Source organism: Danio rerio, chromosome 4, assembly GCF_052040795.2.
Source record: "Danio rerio strain M-AB ecotype USA chromosome 4, GRCz13ab, whole genome shotgun sequence".
NCBI lineage: Eukaryota > Metazoa > Chordata > Actinopteri > Cypriniformes > Danionidae > Danio > Danio rerio.
In genome coordinates this window covers 57786214-57802677 of record NC_141024.2, presented here as the reverse complement: position 1 = coordinate 57802677, position 16464 = coordinate 57786214, and the positions used below count along the sequence as shown (strand labels likewise).

At 36.0% G+C, this 16464-nt stretch overlaps 1 protein-coding gene and 1 long non-coding RNA gene across 8 annotated transcripts in view; one reads left to right on the top strand and one right to left on the bottom strand.

Annotated features, from left to right (window-relative positions):
• Positions 1 to 16464, bottom strand: part of si:dkey-72l17.5 — a 52391-nt gene that overhangs the window by 3708 nt on the left and 32219 nt on the right. For 2 of the 4 annotated variants that reach the window (XM_087245742.2, NM_001423543.1), the window contains exon 9: positions 11142 to 11188. In XM_087245742.2, the coding sequence (XP_087101868.1) occupies positions 11142 to 11188 (47 nt within the window). Of the gene's footprint in view, positions 1 to 6640; positions 6968 to 11141; positions 11189 to 12126; positions 13561 to 14241; positions 14297 to 14652; positions 14731 to 15402; positions 15487 to 16464 lie in introns of those variants that run through there. The other 2 variants (XR_015481709.1, XM_087245743.1) reach the window with 2 other exon arrangements.
• LOC101885496 (uncharacterized) lies at positions 526 to 9951 on the top strand. Of its 4 annotated transcripts, none has more exons than XR_015942848.1 (6): positions 526 to 5105; positions 5951 to 6047; positions 6633 to 6809; positions 7204 to 7343; positions 7862 to 7951; positions 9079 to 9951. It is a non-coding gene; the product is annotated as an uncharacterized LOC101885496 (long non-coding RNA). The 4 variants fall into 4 exon arrangements; XR_015483721.2 differs by having other exon boundaries at positions 7859 to 7951; XR_015942847.1 differs by lacking the exon at positions 9079 to 9951 and adding an exon at positions 8181 to 8762 and having other exon boundaries at positions 7859 to 7951.

Genomic DNA, 16464 nt, shown 5'->3' with positions numbered 1-16464 from the left:
TGAGAGAGTGTGCGTGTGTGTGTGTGTGTGTGTGTGTGAGAGAGAGAGAGGCTGTGTGTGTGTGAGAGAGAGATAGACTGTGTGTGTGTGTGTGTGAGAGCCCTGCTGAAAAAACCAGCAAAGACCAGCATGATTTTCATGCTGGTCTATGCTGGTGTGGAAATATAAATTTATATCATCTAATTTCAAATTAACAATAATCTACGTATAACTAAAAAGTTATATTCTCTGGTTTTTAATTATATAATTTCATTAACATCCCAGCTAGGAAGGACATTAACCTTTTGTCTTTCTGATTACAGGCTAAGCCAATGTAATGCAAATTGTCAGTTTCACAGCATGGGGTGTCTATTGTTTTCTCTTTTCGATCAAATGGTCAGGCGGTTTCTGTCTCCAGAACATGATGAGATTAGACCTGAGAAGCAGTTTACCCTGCCGACCACAACCCTTAATTTGCATGCTTTGTGTAGCCATATCCCCTCCTCTTAAGAACACAATATAGCCATGAAATCTTTGTCTTAATTCAGACTAATTCAGACTTGTGTGAGACTTGTGAGAGACTTGTGAAAGAACTTGCAGACTGCAGACCTCTAGTAGGCTCTTGCAGACGCGGACATCTTGAAGACGCTGTATGACTGCAGATTAACCAACACGTCTCAATAAAGGAATTCTGCTTGTTTCGAGTCTCCTGGACTGGGTTCTCTTCTTCTTTTCACTCATTTATTATTTTTTTACAACAACTTGGTGCCGTGAGCCGGATAGACTGAAATCATCAAATTCTCAACAATTTGCCACAAAAGACTGAAATCTTCCTGAAATTCAACTTGAACCTTCAAGATCAAGGAAACTTCTTCAGACGGAATCTTCAGCTCAACGGCAATTTGAAGTCACTCAGCGGACGTCACAAATTCTCAACTATTTGCTGACTGCAACCCTGATGAACATTGAAGACCTGAATACAAAGATCAGATCACTCCAGACTGAATCTTTTCAGCTCAACCTCGATTTGGTGAGTTTCACTCTATCAAAAGAACCATACAGACCAGTCTATACACATGGTTATTCTCTGCTCCATCAGAGAAAAGTTAACAAACAGCTGCAGGGTTTGTTTAACAAAAAGTTATCTTCTATTTCAATAGAGAAGTAACAGTTTATCCTCTGTTCAGACAGAGAAGTAAAGCCTTACGTGCTATTTTCTTTTAAAAAGTTATCCTCTCTTCAGAGAAGTTAAGCCTTATGCGCTATTTTCTTTTATTTTGTTTAACCTCTGTTCAACCAGAGAAGTTTAAGTTTAGCTATACAAGCTAATTGATGTTATCTCTTGTTCAGGCAGGAAGTTTTAGCAACATGTGCTAATATTGTTACCCTCTGTTTCGCCAGAGAAGAAATTACTACACTTTCATCTGAAAAGTTTTAGTATTTTTACTTTGTGATAATAAGCTCACAAAATGTTCAGACAGAATACAAGACTGATCACTACAACTGAAAAAGGTGGTTTAACATCTTCTTTATTGTCTGCTACAGAGAATTCAGTTTATCTCGAGCTAAACAAAAAGCTCAGGCTAAATCTGAATTAGAGAAACAGATCCAAGAGCTTCATGCTAGGATAACCTCATTAACAAAACAACTGAACCTCAAGAAATCAAAAACTGACATTGAGGAGGTTAGTCAGCCTGATAATAAACATCCTGACTTACAAACTGTCTCTGAAACAGACATTACCATCCAGTCAGTAAATGATATACCTATAGGTTCAGTGGAGGTTTGTGGTGCCAGCAGATCTAAGAGAACTGAGAGTTCACACAACAACACTTCTGTTGTTCAAATTCAAACAGTTTCAAGAACACTAGGACCTAGAGAAATAGACAGACTGTCTCAAAGCTTACCATCAGCACGCACAAATTTTTCAGAGTTTAGCAGAGCACTAATCAGCAAAATGCGTCTTTATGACATGTCATTAACAGAAGTCACCCAGCTAATGTCTCAAATTCTCACTGAATCTGAATTCAACAGTTTTGAGCATACTGTGACTTCTAAATTACAACATGCCAGTAAGGATGATTTGAGAGAGGGTGTTTTGAAAGCTCTAAAGAACATTGTTGGCCCAAAGATCGACTGGTCAAAAGTGACTTGTTGTGTGCAAAGGAAAGATGAATCTGTGAATGAATTCACTGAGAGATTTTGTCAATCCGCCATAACTTACAGTGGATTAGCTGATAATTCGGACAGTGTGCTAAATGACAAGGGACCCCTAGTCCGCATCTGGTCAGATGGCCTTGCAACTGAATACAGACAAGCTTTGCCATTTCTTAACATCACCTGGTCTTCCACCACTCTCAGAAATAATATGAACAGTTTAGCTTTGTGGGAAAGAGACTCTCATATCAAAGACAGAGTCAGATTTGAAGCAGCTGCCACTAAGGTCAACACAGAAAAGACATCAAATCACAAATGTCTTAGGAAAAATATCTGTTGTCATTACTGTGGTAAAAAAAGGACATTGGATGAGGGAGTGTAGAAAGAATAAAAAGAACTTTAAAGAGATGAACAGGGTAAATCAACTTCTGAACAGTTTGCTAAATGCCCTCAACATACCCCTCCCCTCATCACTAAATCCATTGAGCTGTCCACAAAGATGCTAACCATTTTTTGGCTGTGAGTGCTTAATGTCCCAGTTCATTTACAATTAAGATGAAAGACTCTTTGTAAAAAGACACAAAGGAAACTTCTTCCTTTTTATTGGGGAACTCTGCTTAAGTCCACTTACAGCCTTGAATGTGTTTTAACACATATTTTCAATCACTACCCATTCAATGTTATGATGTCTGATAGGACTGATATTTATTGAATGATAGTTTGTGTCTCACATCTTAAAGTTTGCCCACCACACTCAGGGACAGAACAGGACACACAAATCAGTGAGGAGCCCAGGGCAGAACTGAAAGCAACAGGCTTCAGGGGCCGCACCCTGTGGTGAAGACTCCCTTTTTCCCCATTTATCCTCACCTCACTGTTTTATAGGTGTCATAACTTTAAGATTAGGAGACAGAAAATACACAACACTATACGATCACCAACTTAACACAACCACTATACGATCACCTGAATAACTAGACACACGAACTATGATCATACAAGTCTATGCATGAATACTGCTGGTCTGCTGTTTCCGTGTTTTCTTGTGTGCAGGTAAACACAAACACTGCATCTTCTCAAGAAACACTCTAAACCAGAGCATCACTACGGAGATCCAGGAATGACAGGAAGTCATCAGATCAACTCTGTGCTGGAGAAGAACCACAAGAAACACACCTCACAAAAGACTGAACACTATTCACAAGCCATGGACTTTCAGAAGATCTGCAGTTTAACTACATGATTTTTTTGTGTCATCATGTAGGATTTATGACATTACAACTGATTGTCATAAACGTGTGAACAGTTTAGAAATCTACACTTACATCTATGTAGATATTGAAATGACACAGAATAAGTTAAATGTGCCTGTAACTTTTTTCAAGTTACATGACTAGAAGATGGGGCTTCTGTTATCAAACAGAAGCCATTGAATGGTTTTAGGAAAGCTTACAAATTTATATTTTTTTGTGAGAGTTTTTAAATAACTCTCAAAGGGGGAACTGTGGAAATATAATTTTATATCATCTAATTTCAAATTAACAATAATCTACGTATAACTAAAAAGTTATATTCTCTGGTTTTTAATTATATAATTTCATTAACATCCCAGCTAGGAAGGACATTAACCTTTTGTCTTTCTGATTACAGGCTAAGCCAATGTAATGCAAATTGTCAGTTTCACAGCATGGGGTGTCTATTGTTTTCTCTTTTCGATCAAATGGTCAGGCGGTTTCTGTCTCCAGAACATGATGAGATTAGACCTGAGAAGCAGTTTACCCTGCCGACCACAACCCTTAATTTGCATGCTTTGTGTAGCCATATCCCCTCCTCCTAAGAACACAATATAGCCATGAAATCTTTGTCTTAATTCAGACTAATTCAGACTTGTGTGAGACTTGTGGGAGACTTGTGAAAGAACTTGCAGACTGCAGACCTCTAGTAGGCTCTTGCAGACGCGGACATCTTGAAGACGCTGTATGACTGCAGATTAACCAACACGTCTCAATAAAGGAATTCTGCTTGTTTCGAGTCTCCTGGACTGGGTTCTCTTCTTCTTTTCACTCATTTATTATTTTTTTACAACACTGGTCAATGCTGGTTTAGCTGGTTTACCAGCTTGGTCTTGCTGGTGATGCTGGTAGACCAGCTTGGTTTTGCTAGTTGACCAGCTTGGTCTTGCTGGTAGACCAACTTGGTCTTGCTGATGATGCTGGTGGACCAGATTGGTCTTGCTGGTGATGCTGGTAGACCAGCTTGGTCTTGCTGGTGATGCTGGTAGACCAGCTTGGTCTTGCTGGTGAAGCTGGTAGATAAGCTTGGTCTTGCTGGTAGACCAGCTTCGGCTTGCTGGTCAGGCTAGTCTACCAGCTTGGTCTTGCTGGTCATGCTGGTCTACCAGCTTGGTCTTGCTGGTTATGCTGGTAGACCAGCTTCGGCTTGCTGGTCATGCTTGTCTACCAGCTTAGTATTGCTGGTAATGCTGGTCTATGTTTGGTGGACAAGCAAGACAAAACTACCACCCAGATAGCATACAGTTCTGGGCCACATCTGGGCCAACTAAGGCACATATGGCTCCCTTCTGGCAATGGCAGGAGACATATGGGCCAGATGTGGCCCGTATGTGACACACCGGGTGACCGGGTTTAAGGTCAAAATTATTAACCCCTTTAAGCTATATATTTTTTCGACAGTTTCAGAACAAATCATTGTTATAAAATAACTTGCCTAATTACCCTTACCCTAATATATATATATATATATATATATATATATATATATATATATATATATATATATTTATTTATTTATTTAAAAACATAATCATAAACTGCCCCCTGGTGGCGAATATGTGTTTCGCTTCATCCTTGCATTACGGTGGAGTGGGCGGAGCCTCGTGAATGACGGTTAATTTTTTCAAACGAGAAAGTGAAGTCAAGTCCGCCATTTCATCTTCTTCTTTTTATCGGGTAAGTTATTATTTTAAAATCATATTTGTGAGATATTTGTCGTCAGGTAATGTTTTTATTAGTTAGAAAAGCCCCTGTTTTGAATAGTGATAAAACTGTAACTTATATGTGGATAATATGGCTAAAAACGGCTAAGAATGATGGCAGCCGTCAGTTCAGTAACGTTAATCTGTTAAGTTGATTGTGCTCGGGGTTTTAACAAACTCATTTAAGTTACAATTGTCCTTTTACGCTCGTCATTCCCAATTAAATGATCAATAAGACGTGTTATATGAAGAACAGCGTCGAAACGGGAGCTTGAATGAATGAATCATATGCTGTCCGTTTTATACAGTTGTAATAGGTGCCGAATTCTGCTTTTGTACTGGTTTTAGCTCAAACACTGAACGAACAGTCTCTTTTTGGTAACGTTAATCCTAATGATCTTGATTTGCTTGTTAATGTGTGTTTTATCAAGTTTCAGCAAACGTTTACAGAGTAACGTTATGTGGTTCATGCTGGCCACTGTTGAGACTGGTCTGCATTAAAAAAATTTTAAAGCCAAAACGTTTGAAAAAAAAATCCACAGTTGAAACATGATGTGTTAAATGACTTATGAAGGAAATTAATAAGCTAAAAAAGAAGGCTAAGTGTGTTATGAAATATTAAACCTTGTTAAAAAATAAAATCAATTGTGTTAAATAAGCTTAAAATCCATATCTTATGTTTTATATTACTTCAAAACAGCCTGGAAACTGAATTGCACCATTAATCTTGTACTTATGTATCAAGTCCAAACAAATGGTTTTGTGGCAAGTAAAAATAATATTTTTATAAATTGATTGTATTGTATTAATTTGTTACAGAAAAGAAAGGAATCATGCAAGGATGCAAGCTGAAGGAAAGGACAACTCTCACATCAGTGCATTACTAATTGTTTGACTTCATCATCAAGCACACCAGGTACAATATTGTACATATTTTGTAACTTGTATATGTCAGACTGGTTGTTGGGAACTGAAATAATATATTTTATGTTTTATTTATTTTTAAAATATTACAAGATTTATTGCTGCTATTTTATCACTGTGTGAGGTCATAGCTTATTTAAAATATCTATTATTAAAAAAAATCAAATTTGAAAGAAAGTCTAAATGTTTCCACAAGGTAATTTATTGAATTGTTTTCTGAAAATGTAAAATTTGAAAGTATTGGTGAGCTGGAAAAACAGAGTCTGTTGACGTAACCTTTATTTTTATCTTAACTTTTTATTTTATGTTAAAAGTAGATTAATTTACCTTGGATCGCATGTTTAAGTTATAATTTCAGAGTGAAAAATGTAAAAGAAAACCATTGAAAACAATGGCATAATGATTTTGCTTGTTCACAAGAGGTACTTGATTTATTTTTCCTGTAGTGATACATACGTTTTTAAGACTAATGCTTGACACTTGAATTTTAAAGGGATAGTTCACCCAAAAATAATGACATCTTTTATCCTCCACTTGTTTCAAAATATTTTTTTTGTTCTGTTGAACATAAACTCAGGTGGTGCGGTGCACAGTGGATAGCTCTGTTGCCTCCCAGCAAAAATGTTTCTGGTTCGAGCCTCGGCTGGGTCAGTTGGCATTTCTGTGTGAAGTTTGTATGTTCTCCCCGTGTTGGCGTGGGTCTCTTCCGGGTGCTCCAGTTTCCCCCACAAGACATGCGGTACAGGTGAATTGGGTAAGCTAAATTGTCCTTAGTGAATGTGTGTAAATGAGAGTGTATGGGTTTTTCCCAGTGATGTGTTGCAGCTGGAGGAGTATCTGCTGCGTAAAACATGCTGGATAAGTTGACTGTTCATTCCACTTTGGTGACCCCAGATTAATAAAGGGATGAAGCTGAAAAGAAAATGAATGAACACAAACCCAGTTTTTCCTACTATGTTAATCAATAGTTACAGGTTTCTAACATTCTTCAAAATATCTGCTTTAGTGTTGAACAGATTCAAACTGCTTTGAAACAAGTTGAGGATGAATAAATTGTGGCAGAATAGTAAACTAAATCTTTAAATGTTTTATTCTGTATGTTATGTGTATTCATATTTGTCTTGTCTTTTGTCATATTGTCCTTCTAGCTCAGATTGTGATGGACCTGGAATGCGACACCAGTTACTCTTAAGTCAAGAACCAAATGAAGCACCAGAGTACAGATTATGGAGATATCTGAAGTTGAACTAACTGGAAGCAGGGAACCATACTAATAAAGTTCCTTAAGGTAAAAGCACCTGCTTTATTTTGATAGGTAGTATTTTTTTATAGAGTTCTATTGTTTTATTCTTATTCTAATTTTATTTTATTCATATACTGAATGGAAGTCATTCAAATTTCACAACAAATGATTTGCAGATTGAATATAAAATATAATGACATTTTAATGCATTATTTCTTTTGGTTATTCTTTACATCTATAAATGGGCAAGTATTTAATCAATGAAAATAATTTTAAACAACTTAACTAACCAAATTACTCTGTTGGACCCTAACATTTAAAATAGCAAAATCCTCAAACTAACACACACTCTTGTGAATGCATTCTCACATTCATACACTCAAAAACACACATTCATACAACAGTCTGTCTCAGTCTGACTCACACACAACATCCTCTCTCACAGGTTTTTCTAGCAAACCTCCACCACTAGCTTGTCCTTTTATGCTGCTTTTATTTCAAACATTTTAGAGCATGATATAGTCCAGGTTTTTATCACTAAGTATTTTTTTTCCATTCAGCAGGTTCCTTGTAAAGATGAACCCAGGGAAGGATCGAAAGTGGAGAAGACCAGATCAAGAAAGACTACATCAAGATCTGCGGTCAGTTCAAAGGTACTTTCACTAATTACCAAGATTTCAGACTATGAATTGATGGAGAGAACTTTGAGTGTCAGATCTTCCTACATCGCCTAGCAAAAATTCTTCCCAGTGTCTTGTAGTAGAAGTGATGCAGTCAATCGAGTTTACATTATTTCGTAAATTGCTTTCTGATTTAATAAAAAATATATTAACCAAACTTGATTAATGTAACAATTTTGAAGAAAAGGGCATGTTTTACTAGAGCTTTTAGCACAAAGGCACCCCCATCTTGGAATATTGCTGTGTCTGACGTCACGGGGTTGGTATGCTGGAAACGTTTTTGAATGAGGTATTTGTATGATTTATACATAGTCTGTCTTAAAGCGTAACTAAATTGTACAGGCATTACAGGTCAAAGCAATCTGTTGTTACATTTATCATTATAAACAATAAGGCTCTTAAAACACTGCTTTGAAAAATGTAGAAAATGTAAAAAAATATTTAAAATATTTTATAATATTAATAGTATTATAATATTATATTAATATTATACTTAGGAAGTATAAAACCTTCCTAAGCTTGAAAATATACTAAACTTCCTTAAAGGAAATAAACTTCCTTTGTTAGTGCAAATTCCTTTTTATGTAGTCTAGTAATTAAACAATTAAACCATTCAAACAAGTTTACACTTAAAAAAGGTTCGTAATGAAAATCCGATTTTTTTTTTCCAAATGTAACTAACTAAAATAGTACCATGTACTTTTACTCTGTATTAGTATTATTTACAATTTTTTTTTTTTTTTAGCAATATAATAGTATTTATAGTCCTTTAATTGAATGTAATTTAATTTTCTGTTCTCTTTCCATCTATAAAAACATTTAAAAAATAATTTCACAAGCACATTTAAAATAGGTTTAATACTATGAAATATTATATTAATATTATTATTTTTTTTTTTATAAATCGATAGGTAGTTCCTATGGAATGTTTTTATGAATTGCTGAGAATACATTTCAGGTGTTCAATACGTTGCTTGTCAGTCTTAAAAATAAAAATAGGTGCTTAAAAAAGTGCTTAAAAGTCCTTAATTTTAATCGAGTTGTGCCTGTATGTACTCTGCAAACAGCACCTTTTAATTGTTGTCCTCTCCTATTTTCAGGATGTTTTGTATTGGACTGTTTTTTTTTGGCTTTGACCCTTGCTTGCCCCTGACCTCACTCTTGGACTGCCCTGTTGGATTTTCAGTTTATTTAATAATTTTTTTTTTTTTTGGTTCTGGGTAGATGCTAATAAATATTTAGTTGTAATTATTTAAGGTAAATCAAAGGCGGCAACACCAAGGCTCCCAAAATACAAATTTATTAAATTAAAAAGGCTGACACAGAGCGTGTAACGTTTTGAGCCGCCGGCTCTTCATCAGACAAAGTCTTTTTCGTTGTAATTATTTAAGCAATATGTTTTTGTTAAATATGCGATTTCTGTGTTTGTTCTGTTCTGTTTATCTTGTTTCTGTAATTATCATTTGTTTATTTGACCCTTGCCTCGCCTCTGATCTTGTTTTTGGATTGCCCTTTATATATCTTTTTAATTATTGGTTCTGGTTATATGGTTATAAAATATTTGTTAATTTAATTTATATGCATTTTATTAAAAAAAAAAAAAATAATAATATATATATATATATATATATATATATATATATATATATATATATTTTTTTTTTTTTTTTCCTGGGTTTTTTTTCTGTATCTATTTATCTAATTTGTATATACATTTGTGTATGTTCTTCTTATTCTGTATATCCACTTACCTAATTTTAACTTTTATATATATTTATTTGCATTTAATTTGTGATAATTCTGTATGCATTTATTTATCTAATTCATATATTTATTTGTATTGCATTGATCAATCTGTTGTTGTTTTTTTTGTATGCATCTATTTATATAATTTATATAAATTATATATTTGTATTTATCAATTTATATGCTTCCTTTAAAGCAATTTTTTTAAATAAAGCAATGTAAACTAAGCATTCCTTTTAATGTGATTTATATAGCTGACAAATGTAGATGTGAGCCACATCTAACCCAAAAGTCAGCCGCAACTGATCCAGATCTGTGAAATTGCATGGGCCGCATCTGGGGCAGATCTGAGAAACTGCATGGGCTGCATGTGGGCCAGATCTGAGAATTTGCATGGGCCGCAGCTGGCCCAGATATGGACCAAGCTTTTTCTGAGATATGGCCCAGATCTGGTTCAGTTGTGGCTGACTTTTGGATCCTTATGACAGCCACAATCAGGTTGAGTCATCGCCGTCATTCCGCGCTGTATGTGGGCCAGAAGAAAGTGGGGGATGTGGGCCATATCTGGGCCCGATGTAATTTGCTATCATGGGATTGCTGGTCACTATCAGCGCCAGCATCCCAGCTGCATCTCATGCTGGTGACCAGCATCCCAGCACCAGCATTCCATGCTGGTCACCAGCATGGCACCCAATCCCAGCAAGATCAGCATATGTTGTGTTTTGGTGCTGGTGACCAGCATGGGATGCTGGTGACCAGCATGGGATTGCTGGTCACTAGCATACCAGCGCCAGCATCCCAGCAGCATCTCATATTTGGGTGCTATGCTGGTGACCAGCATGAAATGCTGGTGCTGGGATGCTGGTCACCAGCATAGCACCCAAATCCCAGCAAGACCAGCATATGTTGTGTTTTGGTGCTGGTGACCAGCATGGGATGCTGGTGACCAGCATCACAGCACCAGCATCCCATGTTGATCACCAGCATCACAGCACCAGCATCCCATGCTGGTTATCAGCATACCAGCACCAGCATCCCATGCTGGTCTCAAGCATACCAGCACCAAAACAACACATATGCTGGTCTTGCTGGTGACCAGCAATGCTGGTCTATGCTGTTTTTTTCAGCAGGGAGAGTGTGTGTGTGCGCATGTGTGTCTGTTTGTTTGTTTGTTTGTTTGTGTGTGTTTGCCTGTGTGTGAGTGTGTGCAAGTGCATGTGCGTTTGTGTGTGAGAGTGTGTGTGTCTGTGTGTGTGCATGCGTACATGCGTGCATGTGTGTGTGAAAGAGTGTGTGTTTGTGTGTGTGTGTGCGTGCATGTGTTAGTGCATGCGTGTGTGTGTGTGTGAGCTAGAGAGTTTGTGTGCGTGTGTGTGTGTGTGTGTGTGTGTGTGTATATGTGTGCGTGTAGTCCTACATTTGCGTGGTCCTGCTGTAATCCTCGTGTGTCCTCCATGATCCAGACTGTAAACACACACAGATGGAGAGAATGAGCTGTTTAGTTTCCCCCTCAGCTAATAAGCTAAAGCTAGCACTGAGCTGCTCAGCTACACGCTCCAAACTCTTGAGCTAAAACACACAACACTTGTTGGTTGAGCCGGGATGCACAATGAATGTAACACAGTGCTTTCTTTTCCTCTGCTGTTGGTGAAGCGAGCGCAGATACTGCTCATGTTGATGGAGACACCCTGCTGCAACATTCATTTATTACAGTGATCACACTTAGCTTTGCCATCATTCTTCAGCACATGCAGCCTTTGAGCACATGTTGCAGACCATCTCTAAACTATGTTCAGATTATTAAAGCTGCTCGCCAGCGCCCAAGTTCCTGACAGATTAGCAAGTGAAAAATACACATGTGTGCACAGAGAAGAGGAATCCTACGGAACCCTGGAAGGGACGTAGTGGGGGAGAAAAAAATGGGTGGGTGAAAAAAAAATAATGGGTGAAAGAAAAAAAATGGGTGGGAGGAAAATATATATTTCTAAGTTTTTTGCGTTCTCTCGCAAAGTTTTGCGTTCCCTCGCAAACCCAGCAAACACATAACGTTCCCAGAACGTTCTCGGAAGGTTTTCAGAACGTCCTGGGAACGTTCCCACAACAAACACCCTAACGTTCCCTGTTGGTTAGCCAGGAAAGTTTTCTTGACGTCAACACAACGTTCCCTGCTGGTTCTCTGAACGTTCCCGGGACGTCCCCTGCGGGTTTGCAGAATGTTCCCTGCAGGTTCGCGGAACGTTCCCGCGACGTCCCCTGAGGGTTTGCAGAATGTTCCCTAGATTTTCCCTGCCGGTTTGCAGAACGTTCCCGGGACGTTAGCACAACGTCCCCAGAAAGTTCGCTAAACAGTCTCCAAATGTCTGCATTAACATGCTTAAACACAAATAATCAGACCAAAGAAATAACTTTTTCCATTGTTTATTCTTCAGAAAACGCAAATAGTATGAACCATAAATGATACATTATATAAATAGTTTACATCTACATGAAATAGAAAAATTTTAAACAACTAAATACAAGACTGAATTGCAAATCTTTAAATTACATGAAGAATATGATGCACAACTGGACAATTCTTAGAATAATTTGCAGAACTATGACATTTTAAACAACAAAAATACTAAATGTATTTGCAAATGTTGTATGACTCATAACTGGTAAATTATTAAAATAATTAGCACCTGGAAAACTTTGTATTTATATAAAAAATACATATTTTTAACAACAAAATTGATTTTTAAATGTTTAAAATTTAATAAATTACAATATGATCCATATCTGGTAAATTATTAAAATAATCAGCATTTGCAGATAAATATTTTAAACAAAATAAATGCATGCATGTTTCAAGTGATAAATATTCATATAAGTATGATCCATCACTAGTAAATTACATTTAAAAATATGCATTTGCAGAACAATACATTTATAAATAAAACATTTTAAACAACAAATGTTGCAAATCTAGTGAATCACACTAATAATAGATCCCATGATTGGTCAATTATTCAAATAATTTGCATTTGCAGAAAAAATACATATGAATAAGACATTTTAAGCAACAAAATTGATTGGCAAATATTTTAAATGTAATAATATAGATGTTAATGTATAAAAGAGTTGGAGAAACCTTCTAAAAACATAAGAACAATTGTGGAAAACAAGTCACCACTTGATGTCATGAAATGTTTATTAAATCTAATATTGGAAATTTATCTGCATTGTCCGTTTACAATGTTTATAATTTTGTGGGTCTTACCTTAAAACCCACAAAAAAATCGCTTCCTCAGTCAACTGTTCCAAGTAGTTAGAAAACTTTTGGCTTTGGTTTAATTTATGACAATTATTATTAGGCAATAATAAAAAAATATATATAGAAGATGTTACAAATATAAAGATGTTAGAAAGCTCAGTGTTACAAAGCATTACACAAATCTGTCCAGTAGAGGTCACTAACGGATTGCTAATCACATATGCCGTTTAAAGATGTGCACATGAGAGAACAAAACAGTCTGAGTGAAGCATCTGGCAGTGAAGTTGTGTGTTGCTAACTATCGTTGTTTGGTGGATTTGTGTGTGTTATAAACAAATCACATTTTTATTCACCAATGTGGAATAAAGCAACCAAAGTTCACTAAACCAGACTCATGCATTCTAACCGATGAATCACAGTGATCACCACCTTTAAACTAGCAACTTAGTTGAATGCTTCTCAACTCAGATTTCTTGCTAGTTTTTCCATTTTAGGCTGTAGGCACCAAAGATGTCATTCTGATGGAACTGTCTTCATGTTTTGTGCACAGAAGCTCCAAGGATTGCTTCGCCAGGTAGTTCATCTGTAAAACAAATGTCAGTAAAAAACAACAATTATTCATTTTGACAGCAGCTGGAAGAACGGTCTACTTGTTTGCATTAAAGAGTCAAACAATCACATACTTAAATTAAATGATAAAGAGGGTGTAAAAGTGCACTTAAGTTCTTAAGTGCACAATCAACAAATCACATTCAATCGATCACAAATCTATCATTATATTTGTGCCTACACATTAGATTAGTCAGTACTGAAGCCAAATCTGGGGCTTATCAAACAAAATAACTTATAACTCTTAAAACAGAACGTGTGCCTTCAGTGGTTCGAACTGAATATTATCAAGTAAAGGAGAAGAAACTGTTTAATAAAGTTATTATTCTTGTTTTATGTGTGCATAAACATATTCTCATAGCTTCATAATATTTTGATTGAACCAGTGAAGGCATATGGTCTGAGGATTTGTTTGGGTTCCTTTTCTGAATTTTGAAACTGGAACCTTGCTGTCTATGGAGGATGAGAGAGCTCTTAGATTTAATCTAAAATATCATAATTTGTGTTCTAAAGATGAACAAATGTTTGGAATGAAACAAAGATGAGAAATTAATGGCGTAACCTACATTTCTTTATGAACTAATCCTTTAATTAGATTTAAATACAAGTTATTCTTATATTAAATATGTTTATGAACATCAGTTAAAAAAAGTACCTGTATGTACATCAAAAAAATGCAGCAACCTGTGCCTGGATGGATCTTTGTTTATCTGCAAGTGAAAAAAAAAGAAGAAAAGATTAATGAATATGATTTAAATGTTGTACATAACCCATATGTTTTGGTCTGGAGGAGGTCAATCCGATTCCAGGGCTGTGCACTGATTGTGCAAATGAAAAATTGACCCAAAACAAATTATTATGACTGACTAAAATTGACAATGAAAAATTCGCAAATGTGCTTCAACTGGCTTACCAAGAGCAATGGAAATGAAGAAAAAAATACTGTTTTAAAAAAGATTTAATAATCCAACAGTGATTACTGGCTAATCAATATCGAAGGGTTTCTTAAACTTGAAAGCTCATGCTTTGCTATCTTGCAGGGATTTGCTGTAACACACTACTGTACCTGGCAGATTGTTGTAACACTGGAGATCTTGATCAGCTGATTCAGCTCTGCTTAACTGGGGCTGGATGGAGTTCAGTACTGAAAAGAGAAAAAAGAAAGATACTATTTGTGGTATACCCCTAAAAATGAGAACGTGCAATGATATCTGAAAACGCACAAGATGATAAGAAGAGTAATGCATTCAGAAAGACTTTTCAAATCAATTAAAAACAAGATTTTAACATATATTTTCATGATTTAAATGAACTTGAATATAATTATGACATTACTTGGTTGGGTTTACAAGATATAATATATAATCTGTACATTAGAAATCATCTAAGCGAAGTTTGGTTAAATATCAGTGCATTTTTTATGATAACGTTACAGATAACATTATTGTACTCACGTTGCCATTCTACAATATACCAGCTCATATGGCCACCTCGAAGGTTTGGATGAAGAGCAGTTCAACAATAAATCAAACTAACACCATTATGTCTGCAAAATGGTTTAAGTTAATAGATTTGTGTGGTTGTAGAAGATAATATAACGTTAGCCTCAGAAAACGGACTCTGAAGTGGCTAACGTAACGAGTTGACCGTTATAAATTAACCGTTTGCTTTTAAATAGCAAGTACCGTACAATGCGATTAATGATCTCATTAACCTTTACATTCGGTATAATAATTTAGGTTTATGAACAAATTCAGAAAGATTTTGAAAAAGTCCTAAAAAAACACCGAAATCAAAAGACAACTGAGAAACCTACCTTAATTAGCGCAGCTGGCCGACGATGTCATAAAGCTGGAGTTGCCGTGTGAGTGACAGGTCTTCCGTGCGGAGCTCCAGCTGCCTGTCATTGGTTTGAATTAATCACGTGATACAGACGACGCGTCGACGACGCATATAAATTATTAAATCTAAATTACATTGCTAAATATTTTTTAATAAAATAATAAATCATCAAATTATATCACAGATCCAAAGTCCAGAAACAAAAAAAATAAATAAATAATAATTATTTAAAAACACACATGGGTGTTTGTACTATTATAAAAACGAACTGGGAAGGCTCTCTCTAGGTTATGAAAACAAAACACAGAAATAACGTACAGGAAACATTCTGCGAAGGTTCTCTCAGTTATAAAATAAAACATGAAAATAACCTACACAGAACGTTCTGAGAAGGTTCTCTATATGTTATGAAAATAAAACCAACAAATAACCTATAGGGAACGTTCTGAGAAAGTTATCTTTTGGTTATAAAATAAATCCCAAAATTAACCTACAGGGAACGTTCTGGGAAGGTTCTCCCTATGTTACAAAAATAAAACCAACAAATAACCTACAGGGAACGTTCTAAAAAGGTTCTCTTTTGGTTATAAAATAAATCCCAAACTTAACCTACAGGGAACGTTCTGGGAAGGTTCTCTCAAGGTTATGTAAAAAAAAAACCTAAATAAAACCTAGAGGGAACATTCTGGGAAGGTTCTCTGTAGGTTATAAAATAACCATCGAAAATAGCCTGCAGAGAACGTTCTGGGAAGGTTATATTTTGGTTACCAAAAAAATAACCTACAGAGAACGTTCCCAGAACGTTCTTATTTGGTTCCCAACAAAATAACCAAATGGGAACCATATGGGAACGTTAGGGGAAGGTTATGTGTTTGCTGGGAAGATGTTTTGCGTTCTCTCGCAAAACTGTTTCTCCACAAACACTTCCTGTTCACTGCACTCACGTAAACCCTCCCGTTTTTGCCGAAATTCTCCCGTATTTTACCATTTTATCCCTTTCTTTACGTTACTGTGCGTATGCTACCTATGAACCAGT